Genomic DNA, 25,168 nt, shown 5'->3' with positions numbered 1-25,168 from the left:
ACGCACCACTCACGCACCACGCACGCACCATGCACACACATCACAGAAGTAGGTGGCATGAGGATGCATTTCCAGTTTGAGACCTCGGAAAGTAGATGCTGAGATAGTTTGGGCTGTGAGATGGGGTGGAGAATTCAGCACAGGAAGAAAGACAGCTGCACTGCAATCCTATCAAAGCCTCCAGCAACCCCGTGTGGGTGCTGGAGAAAAGTGCCCGCTGTGAGTTTCCTAGTCAGCCTGGACCCAACGCCTTCTCCTCCCTGCGTGCCTCCTGTTTCCGATGTGGAGCTGAAGGTTGGAAAGTGTCTGTTGATAGGCTCCTTTCACTTGTCCTTCGTGGAGGGGACAGCAGTGTGGCTGCCTGGGAGGGAGGCGTCTTCATTGCAAAAGTGCCTACATCAAGACTTGAAAAGCAAACTACCGAGTAAGGATGCAGGATGGCGGCCCATTGGCTGCCTTTCTGGTTGCTATGGCAACACCTGGCAAAGCCCCTTTAGGAAGGAAGGGTCTCTGGGGCTGGCGATTTGAGGGCAGAGTCTATCATAACTGGGAAATCATAACTGGGAAGTCATAGTGGAAGAGAACTGTATCTGCAGTAAAGAAACAGGGAGATGGACTCTGGTGCTAAATATAGCCAAAATGGCAAGATCAGCCATCACAACTCCACGGTCATCTAGAGACCTAAGCACATCACCTAAGTCATAAGATTCCGTCTCTGGCCTTTGAAGTCTGGTTTTCACCTCACAATGCAAAATGCATTTAGTTGACCTCCATAGTCCTTAACAGACTCAACACTGTTGAGATGTCCAAAGTCTCTTCTGAGACTCAAGGCAAACTCTGAATTTGAGTCTCAGCAAAATAAAAAGCAAGTGACTCACTTCCATTGTCCAATGGCACAGAACAAACAGCCCCATCCCCAAGGGAGGGATGGGAGGGTAGCAAGTGAAGACCAAAATCTAGCCAGGCAAACACCCAGCGTGATAGCCCCCATGTCTAGCACCTGGAGCTCACGATGGAACCTACTCCAGTAGGCAAAGGTGGTCTTGGCTTTCGGCTCTACCCAAAGCGCATGGGTTCTCCCTTAGGCTGGCCACACATCTTCACTGTGGCATTGCTCAGCAGATGCCCCATAGTCCTGATGTTCACAACATCCTGCCCCCCCCCGCAGCTCAGCCTTCACCTCCCAAGCTTCATGCAATGGCCTCTCATGGCTTTCCTGCAGGGAGTCCAGGGATTCTCTTGGTCTAGAGATGCATTTAGGGATGGTTGAGACATCACGTGTTGATGCTGTAACAATAAACGGCACACTTACTGAAAGTAAAACTAAGTATTTATTGTAGAAATTACTCACAAGATACCAAACAAGTAACCCAGATGAGCCGAGTAGTTTTCCACCGTCAAACTGGAAGCCGAAAGCCGGAAAAAGAGACCAAGACTTCCGTTGTTCAGTCCTTTATACCTTCCCCGTAACGCTCCTAGCCACGCCCAAAAGTGGGCCTGGCTAGTGACGTAGTTCACTGCCTACGTCCGTATACGTCTTTAGTCATGCCTAAAGTGGGTGTGGTTAGCGGTGTGGTAAATTGCTCTTTTATTAACTCATCTGTATGTGCCTCTAATAAGTCACATGGTTAATGGCGGCATTGTTTTCCTCCTACAACGTGTGGCCTCTATGTGAAGGGTAAGTTGGGAGGGGAGGACAGTGTGGTACCCTGAGTGCTGGAATCCCTATCAACAGATTGCAGATCTTCAAAGAATGTCTGAGTAAAGTTAGCCTCCTGAGAAGACTGTCTGCCCTCCTCGGGGATGGAGAGTGGTCTGACCCAGGATTCCTGTCGGGCTTGAAGAAGAGGCAGCAGAGCCCTACACCTCAGCAAGGCTGGGCAGTGTCAGCTTTAGTTTCCATGGCAGGAACCCAACCCCAGCCGCACAAATAGTTCCTGGAAAGCCCTTCAGTTCCTCCTCCATTTCCCTTTCTCATTACTATTTTGAAGCTATCCCCAGATGCTATTGCAAAATGTATCCTGTAAAAATGATAACACGCTTTCAAAAGTGTAGTCATAGCTCCTTGAAGAGACGGGAGAGTGAAGAGGTAGAGGGGGACTTAGATCTGGGGGCAGAGACAGAGAGCTGCAGGGGGGAGAGGCAGATTCTGTAGGGGATGATGAGGGATGTAGAGCTGATCTTGCTCGACGAGGAGGCCTGCCCTTTGATTTCTCTGTCCAGTCTTGTTCCGACAGAGACGATGCCTTAACCTGTAAGAGATAAAATGTCTGCTGGTCATTTAGTTTCAGGAATATAATGGCCCAGATGAAAATTAAGGATGAGAGTGGTCCTGCTAAGAAAGTAAGATCCTCCCCCCTGAAAGCAAGGGGCGGTGTGGAAAAGAATCCCAGGAAGAGAGGAGGACACGGGGGGGGGGGGGGGAGAGCGGGGCGGAGAAGCTCGGTTCACACTTGGCCGAGCGCGGTGAAGGGAAAGCAGGAAGCAGGGCTGTAAAAACGCTTCGGCCATGGCAGATGTCTTATAACCAGGTCGATCAGAGGATGCTGCAAGAAGATGCAGCCAGTGGGGAGAGGAGGAGGAAGACAGAGGCGCCCAGTGGGGAGAGGAGGAGGAGGAAGACAGAGGCGCCCAGTGGGGAGAGGAGGAGGAAGACAGAGGCGCCCAGTGGGGAGAGGAGGAGGAAGACAGAGGCGCCCAGTGGGGAGAGCAGGAGGAAGACAGAGGCGCCCAGTGGGAACCAGAGTTTCCTCACAGGAGACTTCGTGCAGAAGGAACCACAGGGAAGTGAAGTGACGAGCCCCAGCTGCACACATCCATCACCCTAGAGCCCCGGATGTCAGGCCTTGCCAGCCCCCATGGACTTTACCTCTTCAAACCACGAGGCTAAGTAAAGCCCTTTTCCCTTTAGTGGCTTTGTTAGGGATTTTGTCACTGCTGCATGCATGGTAAATTCATGTACCATGTAAACAGTTCTACAAACTGTATGTAGCCCACACCAGCACAAACACATTGCAGTATATTCAAGGGTGTCTTGTGATGGGGCCTGTCTACCCATCCTGAGTCACTTCATAGAGAAATCTGGAGGCCCAGGACAGAGAGAGAAACACATTTGGCGACACCCTAAAGAACATCTTTCTGGTAGAGCACTCCATTTGGAAGGGAGAGGGTGTTTTCTCTCGGAAGATGTCTCCAGATTACTCTGAGGGCTACCTGTATAGAATGTCTGGGTGGCCACCAGCCTGCAGACTCCCAAATTCTTCCATGTCTGAAGTCCCGTGGGGGTTTAAATAAGAATGACCCCCATAGGTTCATATATTTGAATGCTGAGTCACCAGGAGTAGAACTGTCTGAAAGGATTAGAAGGATTAGGAGGTGTGGCCTTGTTGGAGGAAATGTATCACACCAAGCCCAGTGACTCTATCTCTTTCTGCTGCTGCTTGTGTAACAAGATGTAGCTCTCAGCTGCTTCTCGAGCACCCTCTGCCCGTGTGCTGGCATGCTTCCCACCACGATGGCAATGGGCTAACCCTCTAAAACTGGAAACAAGCCTTCAATTAACTGCTTTCTCTTTTTTTAAAGTAAGAGTTGCCTTGGTCATGGTGTCTTTTTAAAGCTTTAGAGCAATACTTAGACAAGTCCCGTCCCTGGGAAAGCAAACCAAAGCCTGATTCAGTTTTAGCTGACCTTGACCTCGTTTGTTTTACATCATCCTCATCACTGGTCTTTCCTCACTCGGAGCCCTACGCCTTACACAGAGGCATAGAACACCGGGAATTTACAGTCTGCTAGGAACACGGGGCAATAAACACAAACAAGCCGCCTCCTGTTCCAAGTTCTCCAGCACATTTGCTCACTTACCCCTCACTGCAAGCCCAGGGAAGTGGACTGAGCAGAGATCTCTATTCCTGCTCTGCAGAGAAGGGGACTCAGAGAGACTCAGGGCCTGTCCAGCAGCATGCAGTTTTTGGGAGGATAAGCTTGCAGCTCCTTGCTTTCTGCAAGTGGGGACAGGGGTGGGGCCATGAGAGGCGGCATGTGCCGATTACCACAGCGCATAGAGATGTCCCTGTGTCTAACAGCTGCAGCCCCTCCAACAAGCAGGACTCGGGCTAACACGTCGTCATCCGCCTCCCCTGGGCAAACGGGGAAGCACAGCACATAGAGATGTCCCTGTGTCTAACAGCTGCAGCCCCTCCAACAAGCAGGACTCGGGCTAACACGTCATCATCCGCCTCCCCTGGGCAAACGGGGAAGCAGTCTGCAGATGTCTCCCAGTGCATGACTGAAACTTTAGTGCCCCGTATCTTTGGGCTGTGGGTATCAGAACCTAGGAGACAGAGGGGAAAAGGGAAGAGTCAAAGGCAGGTCCAGGGCTCAGAGAGGAGAGGAGCCGGGCCCTCTCTTCCACAACCCTTCCCAAGAAAACGTTCCAAGGTCCGTCCCATCCACACACAGTTTGAGGCCCAGCGACGGCCCCGGAGGCTGGTCATGGGGCAGTGAGATGAATTAAGATCTAGGAAGGAAAAGCCCCTGTGTGTCAGCATCTTTGGTACGGGAAGATGCTCCTCATGCTACCAAAAGGACAGTGTAAGTACCAAGCTACACGTAAAGCCTTTGATCTGTGATGGTGTCCTGCCTGCAAGCGTTGGTGGCCCAAGGCTTGTGGGAGTAACCAACAACATCTGATTTGACTTGAGGGGTGAGGGCTCTATGCGGGCACCAGCTTGACTTCTCTGCATCCAGTGAGTTGTATAGGTATTGTCTTCAGTGATGGGGGCTCGCTGTCAGTTTGGCAACAGCCTAGGTTGTTTGGGGATTCCCGATGGGCCCCCCTTTCTCAACAACTCAATTAGCTGTAGCCCAATTCCCCAATACTGGAAGCTTCATTTGATTACAAGAGATGGGCAGTTGGGGCTCTGTCTCCCCATTTATGGTAACTGCATTTAGATCACCTTCATATGTGTATTTATTTTAGGAGGCTTCTACTGTATTAGGTTCCATTCTAACCCTCAAATATCCCATAATTTTAGCTGTCTCTCTCCATATTTCCTCACATAGCCCCCTCTCCCCTCCCCTCTTGATCCATCCATAACTACCTATTCTATTTCTCTTTCCTGACAAGATCTATCTGTACCCTATAAGCCCTTACTCTGTACATACCCTCCGTGGTTCTGTAGAGTATACTTGGTTGTCATTGACTTGACAGCTAATATCCACACATGAGTGAATACATATCACATTTGTTATTCTGGGTCTGGAATACCTCACTCAGGATGATTTGTTTTCTAGTTCTGTCCATTTACCTTTAGATTTCATGATGTCATTCTTTTTAAACAGTTGAGTAATACTCCATTGTGTAATGTACCCCATTTTCTCTATTCATTCTTCTATAGAGGGGCACCTAGGTTGCTTCCAGTTTCTGGCCATTATGAAGAGAGCAGCAATGAACGTGGTTGAGAAGGTGTCTTTGGGGTGTGATGAGGCATCTTTTGGGTATACGCCCAGGAATGGCACAGCTGGATCTTGAAGCAGATTGATTCCTTCTTCCCGAGGAACTGCCACGCTATGTCCACGGTAGCTGTACAAGTTTGTGCTCTCACCAGTGGCGAGTGTTCCTCTTTACTCCAAACCCTCACCAGCATGAGCGGTCACCTGTTTTATTCATCTTAGTCCTGAAAGGTGTGAGATGAAATCTCACAGTAGTTTTGGTTTGCATTTCCATGATGGCTATGGGTGTTGAAAATGTCTTTGTTCCTCAGGCATTTGAATTTCTTCTTTGGAAAATTCTCTGCTTAGATATGTACCCCATATTTTTTAAATTGAATTATTTTTATTAATGTGTAGTTTTTTGAGTTCCTTATATATTTTGGATATTAGCCCTCCATCGGATGTGGAGTTGATAAAAATCCTTTCCCATTCTGTAGGCTGCTGCTTTGTCCTAATGATGGTGACTTTTGCCATGCAGAAGTTTTTTTAGTTTCATGAAGTCCCATTTATTAATTCTTCACTGTAGTGCCCATGTTTTTCATTTTGTTTTTCAAGAGAAGGATTCTCTGTGTAGCGCTGGCTGTCCTGGAACTAGCTCTGTAGACCAGGCTGGCCTTGAACTCATAGACATCCTCCTGTCTTGCCTCCTGAGTGCTGGGACTAAAGGCGTGTGCCACCACCTGGCTTTGTAGTGCCCATGTTAACAGTGCCGGGACTTGAAGAGTATCCTGGAGTGACATGTGCACACGGGACAATGAAGGAGACATGTGTGCAGTGTGATGCCTACTACGCTCTAGGGAAGAGACGTGATGACACAGAGATGATATTAAAAACGTTTCCAGAGGAGCAGAGCTGCCCCGCGCCGAGGGGAGGGAGGTACGTAGGCTGGGCTTCTGTGGTGGGGCACAGTGTCGTACAAGGGCATCATCGAACTCTGAGTCCCTCAGGTAGACGTGCAGGGACTTCTGGGAGAAATCAGAGCGTGTTTGGCTGGCCTCACCCGGGACTCTGCTCTGCAGTCAGCTCCAGTAAGTCACGGATGTGGACCCTTCTCAAGAGGTACCCATTCTGAACCTGTCTCCTCGTCTCTGGAAGAGAGTCGGCGCATTCCATGTGGGCTCTTGCCAACAACAGGGCTAAGTCACAAAACTGCACATGTGCGGGGACCCAGCCCCATACTTGCAAGCTCTGGTTGGCCACAACCAGATTTTTCTTTTTTTAAATTAGAAACAAGCTTGTTTTACATGTCAATCCCAGTTCCCTCTCCCTTCCTTCCTCCCCCACCCCCCACCAGCCCCCTATCCCATTCCCTTTCTGCTCCCCAGGGAGGGCAAGGCCTTTCCATGGGGGATCTTCAAAGTCTGTCATATCATTTGGAGCAGGCCTACACCCTCCCTCATGTGTCTAGGGTGAGAGACCCCTCTATGGGGAATGGGTTCCTAAAGCCCATTCATGTACTAAGGATAAATACTGATCCACTACTATCAGAGGCCCCATAGACTGCCCAGGCCTCCTCACTGACACCCACATTCAGGGGGTCTGGAACAGTCCTATGCTGTTTTCCCAACAATCAGTCCATGAGCTCCCGCTTGTTCAGGTCAGCTGTTTCTGTGGGTTTCCCAGCATGGTCTTGACCTCTTTGCTCATCACTCCTCCCTCTCTGCAACTGGATTCCAGAGTTCAGCTCAGTGTTTAACTATGGGTGTTTGCTTCTGCTTCCATCAGCTACTGGATGAAGGTTCTAGGATGGCAGATAAGGTAGTCATCATCTCATTATCAGAGAAGGGCATTTAAGGTGGCCTCTCCACTATTGCTTAGATTGTTAGTTAGGGTCATCCTTGTAGATATCTGGACAATTCTCTAGTGCCAGATTTCTCTTTAAACCTATAATGGCTCCCTCTATTATGGTATCTCTTTTCATGCTCTCCTCTATTGTTCCCGACTCAATCTTCCTGCTCCCTCATGACCTCCTCTTCTCTCCTTCTCTTTCTCCTAATCTACTCTCCCCTTCCCCATGCTCCCAATTTGCTCAGGAGACCTTGTCCCTTTCCCCATCTCCAGGGGACCATATATATCTCTGTTAGGGTTCTCCTTGTTTCCTAGTTTCTCTGGTGGTGTGGATTGTAGGCTAGTAATCCTTTGTTCTATGACTAAAATCCATATATGAGTGAGTACATACCATGTTTGTTTTTTTGTGACTGGGTTACCTCACTCAGGATGGTTTCTTCTAGTGCCATCCATTTGCCTGTGAATTTCAAGATTCCATTGCTTTTTTTTTTCTGCTGAGTAGTACTCCATTGTGTAAATGTACCACATTTTCTCCATATATTCTTCAGTTGAAGGGCATCACGGTTGCTTCCAGGTTCTGGCAATTACAAATAGTGCTGCTATGAACATAGTAGAACAGACACCCTTGTTGTATGAATGGGCATCTTTTGGATATATGCCTAAGAGTGGAATTGCTAAGTCTTGTGGTAGACTAATTCCCATTTTCCTGAGGAATCTCCATACTGATTTCCAAAGTCGACACTCCCACCACCAGTGAACGGGTGTTCCCCATTCTCCACATCCTCTCCAGCATAAACTGTCATTGGTGTTTTTGATTTTAGGCATTCTGACAGGAGTAAGATGGTATCTCAGAGTTGTTTTGATTTGCATTTCCCGGATGGCTAAGGATGTTAAGCACTTTCTTAAGTGCCTCTCAGCCATTTTAGACTCCTCTATTGAGAATTCTCTATGTAGTTCTGTAGTCCACTTTTTAATTGGATTATTTGGTGTTTTGGAGACTTGCTTCTTGAGTTCTTTGTATATTTTGGAAATCAGCCCTTTGGGGTTGGTGAATATCTTTTCCTATTCTGTGGGCAGATTTCTTTACAGTGAGTATATACAGGATTTACATAGCTCTTGATCTCTGAAGGTTAAGAAACTTCCTCCTTTTTTTTTTTGTTTTTTGTTTTTGTTTTTTGAGACAGGGTTTCTCTGTGGCTTTGGAGGCTGTCCTGGAACTCACTCTGTCGTCCAGGCTGGCCTCAAACTCACAGATATCTGCCTGCCTCTGCCTCCCAAGTGCTGGGATTAAAGGCGTGCACCACCACCGCCCGGCAAAATTTCCTCCTTCTTAATATTGTTCAAGGAGTGTAATTTCTAACAACATGAAAAGCTCAGCAAATAAAATCCTCCAAGGCCAGCAGCAGGCTCACAGTTTGAGATCTCTCAGTCTGGGCCCAGTGAAAGAGGAACCAGCACAATCTCCTGTTTCTTCAGTCAAGAGTTTTATTGTCAGTACAGTCTGGGAGGGGAGAGAAAACAGAGAACCTACTACATGTAAGAGTGTTCTGTGTCCCACAGGGCCAGGCTTTGTTCAGGACAAAGCATCTTGTCTGATTGCTACTCAGAGCCTGTTCGCCTTAGTCAAGTGGGTTGCCTCCTCACCCTGTGCCGGTGATGGGCATGGTCATTCAACATGCATTTTTGAACATCTTTTATACATTTGTGTATGAATATCTAAGAGTCATAATCTTGACAAGGAAAATCTATGAGCAGTTTAATATAGAACAGAATTATAGGGGACCAAACATTTGGGGGTCTATTTCTCTAACAAGGGAAATTTAGGCTTCTGACAATGGCTACTAACATCAATTTGCTCAGGCCGCAGGAAGGAAGGCCAGGAGCTCAGGGTTGTCTGACTTCAAGGTACAAATATGATTTCTCTCTTGGTCCCAGGGTCCGGGAGTCTCTTGTCACTGCCCATTCTCAGAGTGTGTGGGATACAGCAAGCCACCGGTCCATGGTGCTGAAGCAGCGGGAGGGGTACAGCTGTGTGTGTTAAGGGATGGAGAAACCACCGGGGAAGGAGAAATACTGCGAATGTCTGCACATGGGCATTTATGTGGGTCCCTCCAAATGCTAATGGCAGCAGAGAAACAATCTGGGAGAGGCGAGAAAGTCTGGCTCAGCACAATCTGGTTTGTGGTACTGGTTCAAACATCCGGAACCCGGCACCGTGCAGTTTGTTTCAGACATATCTGAGTAGAGCACACTTTTGAAAAAAAAAAAAAGCTTCCTGCTAACAGTTGTATCAATTCCATGTGTACAATAAAGCTTAAGGATTGACAATGTTGAAACTGTTTTGCATAGCACACGTGGCCTCTACCACGAAGATGGGTTCTATAGCTTAAGGGCTTAGGATCTGGTATGGTCACCAGTATAAAACAACCACTCCCAACTTTCTGGATGGAAAACAGGCATACATGTCTCCTCTGTTTAATAGAGAAGCCTGAACGCTTAACATCCCGCTTCCCCAGTTCTTACCTGTGAGCACAGAGAGCTCATGCCCTCTACAGGGATGTACCTGCGGAAGCATTCTGGGTATCAGCACTTGGTATCTGCTTTGAGTCCAGACTAGCCTGTGAATACGTGATATCTAGACCAAACGCACAGGACTTTACCATGTTGACTTTCATGAAATCCAGCAGTGGGGACTTGAAATGCCGAACAGGTGCTTCCTCTTTTGAAGAAGGGTTAGTACAATCTAACAGGACAAAGGCCTACAGCAACTTACAAGAAACATGCATGTTCTGCTACGGTGTATGCTGTGTGTGAACCGTCTACATCTGAGCTCTCCAGTTTCAGCAGAAGCATACTAATATTTGCATATTTATAGTCCATTTGAAAGTTGGTAGGGAAGGCCCAGGGGAAATGATTCAGTGAAGAGAGTGCTGTAGGACAGTCTGAGCTTGAATCCCAAGGAAAGCTGAATGCAGTGAATGCTCTGTAATCCCATCACACCTACAGCAAGATGAGAGGCAGACATGGGGGCGGGGGTCCTGGAAGCTTAGACAACAGCTAGCCTGGAGTATGCAATGCAGCAGTAAAAACGACCCTGCCTCAAAGCAGGTGAGGGCCAACACCCAAAGCCGTGCTCTAACCTCTACACGCATGCTATGCATGCTCGTGCCCTCACAAACACATACAGAGAGGGGGAGGGAGGGGAAGAGGGACTTAAAAACTTAGGTAAAATTCTTACTATTGCTTCCCGTTAGCTATTTTTCTGGATATCCTTATAAATTTATTATTATTTTATTTTTTTAAAAGATTTTATTTATTTAGTATAGTGTTCTGCCTGTAAGTATGCCTGCACGGCAGAAGAGGGCACCAGATCTCATTACGGATGGTTGTGAGCCACCATGTGGTTGCTGGGAATTGAACTCAAGACCTCAGGAAGAGGTGTCAGTGCTCTTAACCTCTGAGCCATCTCTCTAGGGTCTTACTATGTATCCCTGGCTGGCCTCAAATTCACTATATACATCAAACTGGCCTAGAACTCAGAGATCCATCTGCCTCTGGAATTAAGGACATGCTACATCATCACAAATTTGTTCTAATGGAAACATTTTAAATAGTTTGTTCAAATACTTTCTTTTGGTGTTTCTCTAGGTAACAGCCCTGGCTGTCCTGAAACCCACTTTATAGACCAAGCTGGCCTCAAATTCAAGAGATCCACCTGCCTCTGCCTCCTGATTACTGGGATTAAAGGCATCATGTGCCACCATGCTTGGCTTCAAATATTAACTTTTTAAAGGAAGGAAACTACTGGAATTGTGATTTCTCTTGGCTGGGGAACTAACTTTCAACTACTGAGCCCTCCCACTTATGAAGTGTCCCAGAATAGTGTTAGTTTTCTTGAGAGTTTCAGCACATTCTTGTTAAGTTATGACTATGTGTTTTATACTCTCTGTAGCTACGGTGAATGGGAGCTTTCTATCTTCTGACTGGTGGTCATTCACTAAGTGTTTAAGAGGTGGGTGGTATGACAGCAGCTTAGCCAGGTGATATGAAATGACCTGCACAGGATCTGGGTATCTGCGGGACCTGCCTGTGCATAGGAGATTTATTTGCTGCCCAGACATTGCCACCTATTAGTTATTCTCAGTTTTCTCACTGGCAGCTTTACTTCTCTCTTTTGATGGGGGACGCCCTTCTGTATACACGTTTCTCTTATTGGTTGATGAATAAAACATTGTCTGGCCAATGAGTCAGGAAGACAGGCGGGGCTAGGAGGAGAATTCTGGGAAAGGTAGGCAGAGGGAGCCTACCAAGGACAGTTGCCATGTAGTCAGCAGAGGAGAAGGTCCAGACATTCTCCAGTAAGTCAAGACCACGTGGAAATACATAGACTGATAGAAATGGGTTAATAATTAAGACAGAGCTAGCCAGTAAGAAGCCCTAATCATCGCCAACAATTTTATAGTTAATATAAGTCTCTGTGTGCTTATTTGGGGCTGAGAAGGGCGGTGGGACCTGGCAAGACAAGAAAACACCACAACGCCCTTTGGCTTCTTAGAAGTAAAGGATTCAAGGGAGAGACTCAGCCCTAGTTCTCATCTAACAACCTTCTGGAACAGGCATAGGACTAGGGACTTTGAAGGAGCCCTGAGTGTTGAGGATGTCTTAGTCTCAATGGAACTGTCCTCTACCCAGCCTCGGGCTGTGACACTTGCTGACATGGGCATGCTCTGAGGCAGCTGCTTTGATTAGCTAGCCCCCTTTCCCTATCACCGCCCCTCTCTGTCAAAAAGGGAAGGAATTTGAATCACTGAATGAGGAAAAGGCATTTTGGATTGGAAACCTGGCACACATTCTTCTTCCCTTCTCCCTCTTACAGGGCTCCGTGATCCAGGCCAGGAGAGAACAGTGCATTTTATTAAAAGGAAATGAGAAATCCCTAAGAGAGCTGGCATGTGAAAACGGTTTCAGAACTAGAATGTACTCCCGTAGAAACTCTGCAGGAGTGTAGTTTATGAATGGGGCTAGGGAGACAATCACAGCCATGCTACAAATGAGGAAAAAGAGACCCAACCTTTACAAAGACTCAAAGGATGCTGTGAGATGGAGACCTCGCTCCCTTCCCAGCTTCACTCTCAATTCAGGCAACATACAACGGTGTCAATTCTACACAGATGAATCTGCATCTTTTTCTCTATGTGTCTGGGTGTAGTGCATGAAGGCCAGACGAAGGCATTAGATCCCTGGAGACTGTTGTGACAGAAACGGAATGTCCTCTGCAAGAGCAACAAATTAGTATGCTTTCTCTTTTTTAATGGCTAAATAACAAGAGGAAATGAGACATGCCAATTGATTTTTAAAAGTCTGACCTGGGCTTGGTTGCTGACATCTGGAAGCCCCAGTTCTTAAGAGCTCCGGCTGCCCAGTTGAAGTGAGCCTATGCAGCAAAATATCTTAAAAGAAAGGAAATGCTTCCCATTTGGGAAAGGCTCAATTTGTGGTCCCAAATTTTCTATCAACGTGGCACATTTAAAGCTACATTTCTTAGAAATTATGCTTTTTATGGCTGTATTTTTCCCTCTGGCTTGGCACAGAAATATCTTCCATGACAATAAGCCATTCAAAGAATAGCTTTGTCAGCATTAATGTAAACCTCAAGACAGCTTGGTATCTATCTCAGTGTGTGGACATAGCTTCAAAGGACATGAATGAGTATCTGCACTCATCTATGTTCTGGGAATGGATGTCAGGCCAAAAGAAAAGAATATTGTTTGCAAGACTGACATAGCAGGCATCTCCTAACCCACCCCAGGTGACTTATGGTGACATGTTCTCTGAAGTGGAATCCCCTTATCCTCCACCACACTTAAAAAATACAGTGCTGTCATCTACCAGTGGACCTCAAATCAATGTGAGATAAAGGGAAAATTTAATGCATTAAAAACAATACATAAAGGTACTTTTCATTTTGAAAAGAAATTATGCAACTTTCTATAAGCTGCATAAATTATGACAAAAAGTTGGGGACACCGGTTTACTTAGGTTAAAAATAATTATTCCAAGCAGATTCCCTTTTCCCTATATTAAAAAGAAAATAAGACCGGAAACATTTAGAGACTGGAAACTGGTCAGACCCACCTCTAAATCCATTATCAGATAAAACACCACACTAAGGGGGAGAGGTTGAGAAAGTTCGAACTGGAAAGAACAAACCCCCCAAAAGTCAAATTGATCCCTAACATTTTATTAGACTTTAATTAAGCACATAAAACTGTACTACTTAATATATTTCTCCATGAACTTTTTGTGAAATTCAGATCGAAGTGTATCATTTACAAATCTTTTGTCTTTCTTCTGATCATCTATACCCTTTGCACAGTTCTTAAAAACGACGTCATCGTCCCACCTAAAGAGAGAAAAAAAGAAAACAAATCCCTTATAATTCTATCAGGAAACAGGAATACCACACAGGCTGTAAGACTTAATCAACACAGACACTCAACAAGCTGCCACCTGACAGCAGAAGAGCCAGTGGCCTGTGGTGGGCTGTCAGAGCAGGAGGCGCCATACTCAGATACTCAGAGCACACACCACTCCTCTAAGGGGAGCAGCTGAGTTACGAAGCAGACACACATACTGTGCTCAGGTCTAAAACCAAGAGGCAGGGCCATGGTCCTGACCCCACACCACTAGACAGTAAGTGATCGCTACCTGCTGCTTTGTACTTCTAATCAATTATATCCATCATGCTGCTCACACATAATGCAACAAAAGAAGGAACTACAGGACTGTAACAATTAAGATTTACAGATTGGCCCAAGTCTCCATTAACAGTGACGAAGTATCTGCTGAGGAGCTCAGAGGAGAACTCGGCTGGATTTCAGAAAGCACCCATGGAAAGCAGAGTGCCTAACTCCAGAGCAGCACCTCCATACAGAACATAAAGCCCTCCCCATGACAAAGCCGCACACAAGCACACATAAAACACTGCCTACATAACGTGCCAGTGTGCGCCGATGTGTGTTTACCAGGAGAAACTGCACAAGGAAAATGAGCGAGGACTATACACACTTAATGGAAATTGTGAGTAAATTTGCCGTCAGTGACGTAGCACATGTGAGAAGCTGAGCAGTTTGGTGCAACTGGGATATTTTGCTCCTGCATTCACAAAGGGAAGAATAAACCAGACTGCTTCATACTCAACATGCAACTTATCGTTGTTTCCCTCTTAACTCATTCCCAATGAGTTTTCGGTCCCTTGCTTCCAGCACGCAAACTGCCCCTCCCTCTGTGTTGCTAAGATAGTAGCATTCACAAGGGCATACGGCATTCCTAGACCACCACTCATCTCCTCTCACAACACCATGGGAATGTCTTGGCTGTCCTCCTCTCTGCCTGCTTAGCCTTAGCCTAGGATTTTAAATCCAAATACTAGTTTCTAAGTACTTACTCTGAGCTTATGCTGCGCACTACTCCAGGCACTGACACAGCCCTCATTTCCCCCTGCCCATGCTGGTGACTATTACCAGCTTGACCCAACTGCAGAAACACACAGGCTAGATGCACTTAGAGACGTACAGAGCATCCAAACCTAGCATGCTTGAAACCTGTTTCCTCCTTCATGCTCAGTATAAGACACACTCCTCCCCATGCCTGCCCTACAACTGCTCAGGTCAAATGCTTAGAGTCTGCTGTCTGATAAACTGCTGGTTGTCAGCAAAGCTTCCCTTGACTGTTCTGTTGTCTTCAGGAATGTGTGTTAAATCTTTAGCTTTAAGTCACCACAAGGACTGTTCTTTTACTGTGATCAAGTGAAGAAAAAAGCAGCTACCATGGTGACTTTAAAGATCCAGGGTGCTGGGATGAGAAAGGGGCTTGGATGAAGATGGAGCTTTCTCTGTACGCGAGCAGGGACATGAACTGTGTGGTGAGGTGCAGGAGGGCGGGGCGGCTGGGGCAGTGCTCCTGTGCTGACGAGACAGCAGTGGGGTGAGCAGGAAGGCAACAGGAGGCCTCACTGCTGACACAGGGCCACACTGCCCGCAGTGTCTTTGTAAGCGCTCATTCTTCTTCCTACATCCTCACCTGCTATCACACTGTACATACTTCCCCAGCTCTCCAGTGCCCCCCTCCACATGCAGTGCAGACAGTGTCCTCCTCCTCCACATCACATGCAGTGCAGACAGTGCCCTCCTCCACGTGCAGTGCACAGTGCCCCCCTCCACATGCAGTGCAGAGAGTGCCCTCCTCCTCCACATGCAGTGCAGAGTGCCCTTCCTCCTCCACATGCAGTGCAGAGTGCCCTCCTCCTCCACATGCAGTGCAGAGTGCCCTTCCTCCTCCACATGCAGTGCAGAGAGTGCCCTCCTTCTCCACATGCAGTGCAGAGTGCCCTTCCTCCTCCACATGCAGTGCAGAGAGTGCCCTCCTCCTCCACATGCAGTGCAGACAGTGCCCTCCCCCACATGCAGTGCAGACAGTGCCCTCCCAGCCTGGCTTAAGCTTAGCCTTGGCCGGCACTGGAGACCTGCATCGCCTCTCACCGTCATTGTGCCTACAGTACACAACCAACTTGACTCTACCCAACAGGTGCTCCTGCAGGACACTGTTTAGTGACATTACAGGGAACAGGAGTGTAAGGAAGTTTATGTCTTTCCACCTCGTGACCTGGACGTATACCTATGAATACTCACAACTGTATGACCTGTGTGTAGCTTATAATATCAAACATCAATAAACTCATGGCAAGTTCCCTGAATCCTTCCAGAGCTGAACTGTGAGGGGCGGCCTTGACGGCCTTCCACTCATATCTCACACACAGGTTTCATAGCTACAGTCATGAAGCTAGTGGTCATGTTTAGACCATGACTAGGCAGAGACTTGGTTGTTATGAGTATGCATTCAAATGAAGTCATCCTGCCCCTCTTCCTTCTCCCATCATTCTAAAATCTGATTGAGGTTATAAATAGGAGGTGGGGTCTTAGAAGCCTTACTATGTAACATATAATACAAATCATGGACCATGCACATAGATTAACCCATTACTTTTTATCACCCTTGGTTAAGACAGGGTTTATGCAGCCCTGCTGTCCTGGAACTCACTCTGTAGACCAGCCTAGTCTCAGACTCACAGAGATCCACCTGTCTCTGCTCCTCAAGTGCTGGGATTAATGGTGTGCGCCACCACCATCCAGCCCACCCATTACTTTTAGTACCTTCTTTTAACCTTGAAGTTGGCCTGAGGCTGGGATGGGCCAGTGAGATTTAGGAGGGGGTTTCCACTCAGAATATTTTCCATCCGAATTCTCTCTTCCTCTGCTTTTTGTTCTTGTTCCTGTCAATGACAGAGGGAGACACAAAGTTACGAACTGCAGGTCAGTTGTCTTACATTGGTCCACAAATGAGCATCTGCCAGACCGTACAGGGAGAAAAGACAGTTTTCTTTCTCCTTCTTTCCTTTCTTTGTTGAGACAGGTTCTCCTGTAGCCCAAGCTGGCATGGGACTTGCCAGGTAGCAGAGGATGACCCTGAACTTTTGACCCACCTCCTGAGTGCATGGCTGTGCACCACAGGCATGCACAAGGCCCAGTTTTTTGGTGCTAGGGATGGGACCTAGGGCTTGGCACGTGGCAGGAAAGCCCTTTACCAACTGACTCACTCCTCTTTTTGATTCTTGATACATGCCAGAAAAACTTCTTTATAAAAAGTAAATACTTTGCCATTTTTACTACAAGTATCTCATCCTTGCCAACATAGTCATCAGTCTCTCAAGTGTGAGAAGCTAAGATGCAGATGTAAGCACTTAATTTAGTTACTTACAGATTAAGTTTAGGAGCATATTAATAAACACTTAAAATTTAAGAACATATTGTCAAAGAACAGCTCAGCAAGGTGACTGCCTCACTTTTTAAAGGGCTACTTAATGTAAATTTAATTTTACATTACTAATAATGTAAGCTTCCATCTCTAGAATTGCTTAGTTATTAACTAAGGAGCAATTCCTAAGACAACACAAACTATCATAAAATACCTTCTGCTTTTATGCTTTATTGTGAATGATCTAATATACCTTATATACTTTCTTCATGGTTATAACTGTTTAAGAAGCATTTTTATGTTTACTTAGTGTACATGTGTGCATATGGGTACTATGTTGCAATGACAGTTAGGGGACAAATGCAGGGACCTGTTCTCTCATCATGTGGGTCCTTGCTGGGCCATCTTGCCCATGCTCTCTTTTGCTTTAAAGACACAAGTTTTCATTACTAGCTGTGTTTGGTATTCAGCCTGTGATTTTCCTGCCATAGCCACCAAGTGTTGGGATTACAGGTATGAGTCATCATGTCTATATAATTTTTTTTCACTTTTATTTTAGCATCATTTCCTTCAAATTCAGATCACCCTATTTAAGAATGAGAAATGCTAAATTTCTAGAATTCTTTCCTGTCATTTTCATAGTTATCTGCTAACACAACTTAAATCAAGTATCAAATCGATGAAGGGACTCCCTAGGAGTCACTCTAAAGTGAGCCTAATTTTCCATAAAGGCTCCTGATACATATGTTAATATGAAGTGTGGACAATGGGTTTCATTTTTACCAGGACAAGTAACTGGTGGGTGAGAGGATGTCACTTGTGGGGAAAATCTTTTAGGTCACTGTGGAGACTGAAAACTTTCTAAAAGTGATCCGCTTTATTGGGGTGGGAGGAACTGCTGAGCTGACTCAGCCAGTAAAGGTGCCTGTCACAAGCCTGACGGCCTGAACCCAACCCCCGGTTCCCACACTATGGAAGGAGAGAACTGATTTTTGAAAGCTGTCCCCGAATCCAGCAAAACAAATGAAGGTAAAAACAGATGTTTTCCAAAGATGCCAGAAAACCAGGAGTACGCATATAATGCATTCAGGCTTACACTTAACACACAGCACTGGGAAGAAAAGCCAATTCCTTCCCTACCCGATGCCAAACTTGTAGGTGAATGGTCAGACAGCCTGTGGATCAAATCTACACTCTCCCCCAGGCTTGAGATTTTGGAGAACATGGCCACCCTATTTCCACAGGCACTGTGGCCACTTCCGTGCTGTAATAGCAACAGAGACACTACAATACAGCTGGGTGACCAGCCTCACAAGAGTATTTACTGTCTGGTCCTTACGGGAAGTGTGCTGATCCCTAACAATAGGCTAATTGGGTTGAATATGTTGCTACTGTAAAACACCTTAAAAAAGCAGCTAAGGTAAGGAGACAGGGATAAAAAGATGTGAAGCTGTCACTCAACTCCAAGAAATACCAATACATTACATGAAATTCCAACAACTTCTTAAGACCTTAAAAAATGCCTACCTATTCCCTAAGAGTCAACGAGAAAACCAACAGTTAGGCATCTAGCAGGTGCCCGCTAGTGGCATGCCAATGACTCTTCTTGAAAATTAAAAAAAAAAAAGATACAAAACTGAAGCTGTTTATTACAGGAATTAGGCACTCTATGCCAAACTTTAATGAGAACTATTACTTGATGAGAATTGTTATGCTTTCTTCCACTCTGAGTTTGGACAGCCTCCGAGTCCCTTTTCTGAATTCTTCCTTGACCCTTCTGACTCACATGAACTCAACTTCCCGAGGTGCTTGGTGTTGGTCCACACGAGTGCTTTTCCCTCAAGTCTTTTCCCCTTTCTTTTTAAAAACAGAACAATTACTGGCTGAAATAAAATCCTACACCAATGTCCACACAAAAGCTGTGCTGCTCTGGTTGGATATGGAGCAGAGGCCTCTAAGTCGATGCTTTATGTGTTCAATATGAAACTCAATGACCTCTTTCTCTCAACAGGCCCAGGCTTCCACTCTCCAAGTATCAGATCACAGAACCAATGGACCCCCAATGGAGGTGATTTACCCACCTCCCTGAGAACTTTACCACCCGTTCACCTCGCTCACTTGCACTCCTTTTCTTCTAGTTTTTCTTTTATGGGGTATTTGTCTGCAGGTTTGTCTATGCCCCACATTCATGCCTGATGACTGAGGAGGCCAGAAAGAAGTGCCAGATCCCCTAAAACCGAGCCACCACATGGGTGCTGGGAATCAAACTCGGGACCTCGGCAGGAGCAGCCAGTGCTCTTAACCCCTGAGCCATCTCTCTAGCTCTTACTTTTAACTCTCACCATGCAGATTATGTTCATTTCATTGCACAGGAGGAGCACTGAAACAGCTTCAGACTTTTTCCATCTCTCTACCTTTGTCAAGACATTAATCCTGCTGACATCCATGATCCCACCGAACAAAAGCCTGACTTCCTTAGCACTGCTTTACAAACTCCAGCACTCTATTGAACACTCTACTTTCTGTGTAGCCCAGGGAGCTCTCAACCCTGAAAACTGCTTGAGCGCTCAGCACTAGGACCTAGCTTAGTGATTCTTTGACTTGGATACTATTTTCTCCCATTGTACAGGTGAAGAGATTGTGGATATTTGTTGGGGAAGTCCTGTGTATATGTCAATAAAGCACTGTTGGCCAATAGGGAAGCAAGATAGGTGGGACTAGGAGTCAAGGAGGACTCTGGGTAGGAGAAACACAGAGAGTCAAGATGTAACTGAAATAGGGATAAGAAGCCCGGAAACTTTGCTCTGGTAAGAGAAATACTTAGATTAACAGTTATGGGGTAAATACTTAAGTCAGAGCTAGCCAGTAAGAAACAAGCAAGGCCAACAGCTTCATAATTAATACAGCATCTTGTGTGTTATTTGGGGACTACAATGCGGCAGAGCCCAGGCGACTGGCGGCTGATAAACCAAAGGGGCTAGCAATGAAAAGCCTCCCTTTACAGATATTGAAACTAGGTAACTTGTCTGGACTGTATAAAACCTATTCAGTTTTTTGAGACAGAGTGTTTCAAATTAGGCAGGAAACAGGAAAAGAATCTTTGTAGACCACTGGTTCTCAAGCTATGAGTTGCAACCCCTTTGGGGAGGGTAGGGCAGTAGAATGAGCCTTTCACCGGGGTTGCCTAAAACCATCAGAAAACAGATATTTACGTTATGATTCATAATAGTAGCAAAAGTATAATTATGAGGTAGCAATGAAATAATTTTATGGTTGGGGTCACAACAACACGAGGAACTGTATTAAAGAGTTGCAGCACTAGGAAGCTTGAGAAACAAGTGAGGTAAACCACCTTACATTTAATTAGAGACTAAAGTTCACTCATTTGTTCACTCATAAATTGAGCATTGTGTGAACTATCTGAAAGGTATTTAATGTAATTAGGGGAGTTAGAATGCCATTTTAAAAAGACAGGTCTACAGGTATTACAATATTTGGAGTGAAAAAGAACTCTGCTTTAGAATGTGGAGAAACGTGAATACCAAACCCTACCTTTCTGGCCTGCTCTTCAGCTCTTTCCTTCTTTATTTTTTCTAGCTCTGCAAGAAGAGCTGCAGTATCATCGTCATCGCTCTCCTCTTCAAAGTCCTCATCTTCCTCCTATGGCAGATCAAGGCGACCCAGGATCCAGAAAGAAAACACGTTATCCACCTTTCTCACAGAAACTATACTCACCAAGTCTTTGGAACAAAATGAATTTTCCTAATTGAAAACCAAATGCACCAAATATCGTAGTTAAGACTAACAACCAATAAAAATAAATAAAACCCAACAAAATTCATGAATACTAACTAAAATGTCAATCCCTGGTAAAATACCTTTCATATTTAGATGGTCAAAAAGGGTTTTCTTTTTTTGGGGGGAGGGGGTTGTCAAGACAAGGTTTCTCTGTGTAACAGCTCTGTCTGTCCTGGAACTTGCCTGCCTCTACCTCCTGAGTGCTGGGATTAAAGATGTGTACCATTACCACCAGGCCAAAAAGCATTTTTCTATGGAAACATTCCAAAACAAGTAACCGTCAGAATGAAACACAGTACAATGCACAGTGTCTCACCTCAAAAAAGTTCATGTAGCTCAAAATGACTAAGTCAGCAGGTGAGGGCACTAAGATTCCAAAAGAAAAATTTTGAGTGAATAACAGAATTTCACTTAGTGTAAGGGTTATTTTAATAACTCTCTGCCTACTCTATAATTGCTGACATATGTCTGCAATTTAAGGTCATTCACATATGTTCAGTTATATAGGAAGTGCCAAAGTGAGGTTGGGAGTCAGTGCAGGAGATGCATCTGTAAACCCAGCACTCAGGAGGCTCAAGCATGAGGCTGGAGGCTGTGATTACTAGGCCAGCCTGAGCTAACACAACAAAAAAGGCTGTAGGGTCCCAGGAGCATTCACGCTCAATCTGTTCAGATTACTTGCCTCCCTAATCACCAAGGGGCCCATGCACATTATGTGTCTAAGAAGGGCAATATATCTAAGGAAAATAGAAGGCAGAACTAGGTGGAATGCTCAAAGGCTCACAGGGCACTCCTCAGCCTGAGGGTGTCCTGTGGAGTTACAGCAAGGCAGCTTAACCTTCTACACCACTGACAATTCGGTCATAGGTGGACACATCCTTTTTCACAAACTGATTTCATGCAGCCCTCCAAACTAAGCCTCTAGTAAAAGATTTGACGCAGGAGAACACTTTGTTTTAAAAACAGTTAATAAGGTTAAAGTTGAGGTAAATGATACATTTCAGTAACAGTAGGTGAAAATAAATACAGATCATTTCACAAAGTCAAAATAAAAAGAAAAAGTCAAGAAATCAAAAGAAAAAGAAAAAGTCAAGAAAATATGACAAGCTGGGCCCAGTGGCAGAGGCCCATTTCCAGCACTTAGGAAGTGTTAAAAAGAAAAAACTAAAAACTAAAACATACATCTGTGAGGGGATCATCAGCATCAAGGTTGGCAGCAGGAATCTGGTCTAAGCGGGGCTTCTTTGACACTGAAGAGGAAGTTGTATGTTCTGAAAAAAAAAACCAAACATTTAGTTTAATGAAATAAACACTGCATTTTAAAATAACATTTTAGAAACTTTTGGGCGAAAAGAATCCGCACAAAACATAGTGGCAGACAGGGATTCACCCAGTGGCTGGCAAAAAACCCTTTGAGAAATATGTGGCAGTAAATATTAAATGGATTAAAGAGTATTGAGGACTGCAGCATCTCAGGAAATTTACCAATGCTTACACACCCCAGAAACACAAGAAGGGTCACTGATGCTTCTCAGTCACACGGAGGAATGAATAAAATTGGGTAGCTCTAGACAGAAGGCCTGGGTCCCAGCTGCTGTAAAGTCGAAAGTCTATGACAGGTTCTGAAATGATGGCTTTAGACACTCCAGATCACCGTTTCTTCTAATACCAAAGCATGAGAAAATGGGACTGGAATGAGCCCCATTATCATCTCTAATCATTTATCAAAGAGGTACAGTGCACAAAAATGCCATCTCCATGACCAAGACACAAACAATTCCCACCACATAACTCTGAGACAGAACTCGGGACAGTGTGGTACCTCGGTTTGGTCGGTCCCGATTTTTTTCCCTTGCAGCAGCTCTCTCTCTCTCTTCCAACTCTCTCCTAAAGTCACGGCTGCGAACCTCTTCAGGGGCATCCTGTGTAGTTTGCCTTAAGCAGAAAGAAACTGGGTTAGAAATGTTACTCTCAATTGTCAAGGAAAAAAATCCATATGGCTACAGCAATTTAACACAATTCAGAATACAACCGTCCCTCCCGCATAAAATGAAAGACAAGATAATATTCCAGTGTGAAGGTTATTAATAGGTGCGGGCGATGGTTCTCAGTATTACTATTTTTAGAACAAACCGAAGCATGCATTTTCCTCCAATACGGCTGCAGACTCAATGAAGTGTCATTGGCTGTTTAAAATATTAATCAGCTCAAGGACTGCCACAGTAACACTTCATATTCCTACAGCTCAGCCTTTTTGGAGGTACTTATCACGGATGAGTGCTTCACCCCACAAAGGAATCCCTGAAAAACCACACTCCTTTGAATCCCATTTCTCTGAAAACAGGTAACATAGATACAACAATGTAGAGACAATCAGAAGTCATGCAGGTTGGGTCCCGTTCTGTGAACAGGGCATCATTACCTGTATTTTATCTTTGTGTGAGAGGGGAGGTCTCTGCTTGAATACTGCTTTGAGAGCTGGCTCAAATCCCCTTCTCCTTTCCCTCTCCCGCCTCTCGCGGGCTCAAAAGTCGGCCTGGCTGCTGTCGTCATCTTTTATCCTTGGACAAAAGTGAGATTAAGTTATAGTCAGTAGAACTCTCTCATCTTAGAAATCATTCATAAATATCTATGCTTATGACTAATTTTCAAAACTCTCCCCCAAATTGCTTAAATAGTTTGCTTTAACAGAAATTTCTAAAAGTGCAGAATTATGAAACTCAAGGTAAGGTGTACACTATTATGTCCTGCCAGGCAGCTCTTAAGTTAAAAAAGAAAACCCACACAAACAAAAACAACTTATATGAAGATCTGAGTTTGTGCTTTTGTTCTAGGTAGGTAGCCCTGGGCAAGTCTCCTAGCTTGGTTTTGTCATCTATGGAATGCTGACATTTCTGTAGTATTATGAGAATTCTGACACATGATGGCAGATCTCACACAACAGTGCAATGTGGCTTTTAAAATAAATGATTGTCTTAAAAATTCTTGTTATCCTACTAGTGACAAGGAATCAATGCAACTTGGAGGCAAGGATGTTTATTATCAGGAGAAATTACTTACGAGAGAAGCTGGGAAGCTCTCTGAACGCAGTCAGCATCCTAGAGGCTTACTTTCTCTTCTCTTTTATCTCTCGCCTGTCCCAAAGGGGCGTGTATCTTGGGTATGTGAGCTCTACCCTATATACTAGCACTAGGTTGAGTTTTTTTTGCGTGTGTTTGGTTTTGGTTTTTCAGACAGGGTTTCTCTGTATTGCTTTAGAAGCTTTCCTGGAACTCACAGAGATCTGCCTGCCTCTGCCTCCCGAGTGCTGGGATTAAAGGCGTGCGCCACCACTGCCCGGCATTTGTTTTGTTTGGACATAGGGTCTCACGATGTAGCTCTGGCTGCCCTGGAACTATGTGGATCAGGCTGGCCTAGAAGCCAACTCTGCCTCTGGAAAGGTGGAGTTAAAGGTGTGCCACCATCACGTCTAGCTAAGATCCGCATTTCTATAAGAAGCCTCACACAACAGTAAATAAACCAAAAAGAAAAAAAATGCAAACAAAACACCAAATTTCTCCTAAAGTCACCGATCAGTCTCAAACTTCAGTGTCTTAAGAGTTAGTTTAAAACCCGGTGACATTCACCTGGGCAACGCTACCCGACAGTTTTGTTGATCCAATTTTCTTCTACGACAGTCACCCCAGCATGTACAAGACCTTGGGTACGCTCTAACTCTAGCAATGCCCAGAAAGCCGGAACCCCACCCCGAGAAGCATCAAGAGCCCACCCCGAGCTAGGTGCACTCCTGTGGTCCCAGGCGCCTGGAAGGCGAACAGCAGGAGAATCAGGAGTTCGAAGCTAGCCTGGGCTACACGAGACTTGTCGCTACAGCAACAAGAGAACCTGGGGGCCCACGTTCAGCTTCGAGCTGTCAACTAAGAATTCCGACCTCACTACAGGGCTGCTCGGCCTCGGTCGGCTGACACAGACCCCGTGGGGAGGACTTTCCTCCGCAAGCCGCGCCGCGCCGTGCTCGGCTCGGCCGCCGCTCCCGCCCCGGGGCCCCGGCGGCGATCCCGGCCTTCCGGGTGCCACCCTCACAGGGACCACGAACCACCACGGCCCCCCGCTGCGGCTCACCCTGGCGGGGTCCCACGCAACACCTTCTTCGCAGGCTCACCCACGGACCATCGCAGCCGCGAGCTCCCAGAAAGCTCTGCGCCGGGGGACGGGGCGGGGGGTGCTCCAGCCCAAGACCGGAAACAAACGGCGGGGCCGCCGCTCTCGGCCCCTGGGG

General features: G+C 45.9%; 1 protein-coding gene across 2 annotated transcripts; it reads right to left on the bottom strand.

Annotated features, from left to right (window-relative positions):
* Window positions 1–13,498: 13,498 nt before the first annotated feature.
* Window positions 13,499–25,162, bottom strand: Cwc15 (CWC15 spliceosome associated protein homolog). 2 transcript variants are annotated; one of them, XM_005084025.4, is made up of 7 exons: window positions 25,012–25,162; window positions 23,312–23,450; window positions 22,712–22,824; window positions 22,072–22,160; window positions 20,644–20,751; window positions 16,491–16,609; window positions 13,499–13,681 (listed from the first exon to the last, which is right to left on the bottom strand). In XM_005084025.4, the coding sequence occupies exons 2-7, from the start codon at window positions 23,440–23,442 to the stop codon at window positions 13,552–13,554; spliced, it is 690 nt and encodes a 229-aa protein (XP_005084082.1). In that variant the 5' UTR covers window positions 23,443–23,450; window positions 25,012–25,162; the 3' UTR covers window positions 13,499–13,551. The 2 variants fall into 2 exon arrangements, with proteins under 2 accessions (XP_005084082.1, XP_040591186.1); XM_040735252.1 differs by lacking the exon at window positions 25,012–25,162 and adding an exon at window positions 24,516–24,611.
* Between the last annotated feature and the right edge of the window lie 6 nt (window positions 25,163–25,168).

Source organism: Mesocricetus auratus, unplaced genomic scaffold (genome assembly GCF_017639785.1).
Source record: "Mesocricetus auratus isolate SY011 unplaced genomic scaffold, BCM_Maur_2.0 Super-Scaffold_100044, whole genome shotgun sequence".
In the NCBI taxonomy this organism is placed as follows: domain Eukaryota; kingdom Metazoa; phylum Chordata; class Mammalia; order Rodentia; family Cricetidae; genus Mesocricetus; species Mesocricetus auratus.
This window is presented reverse-complemented; position numbering and strand designations above follow the sequence as displayed.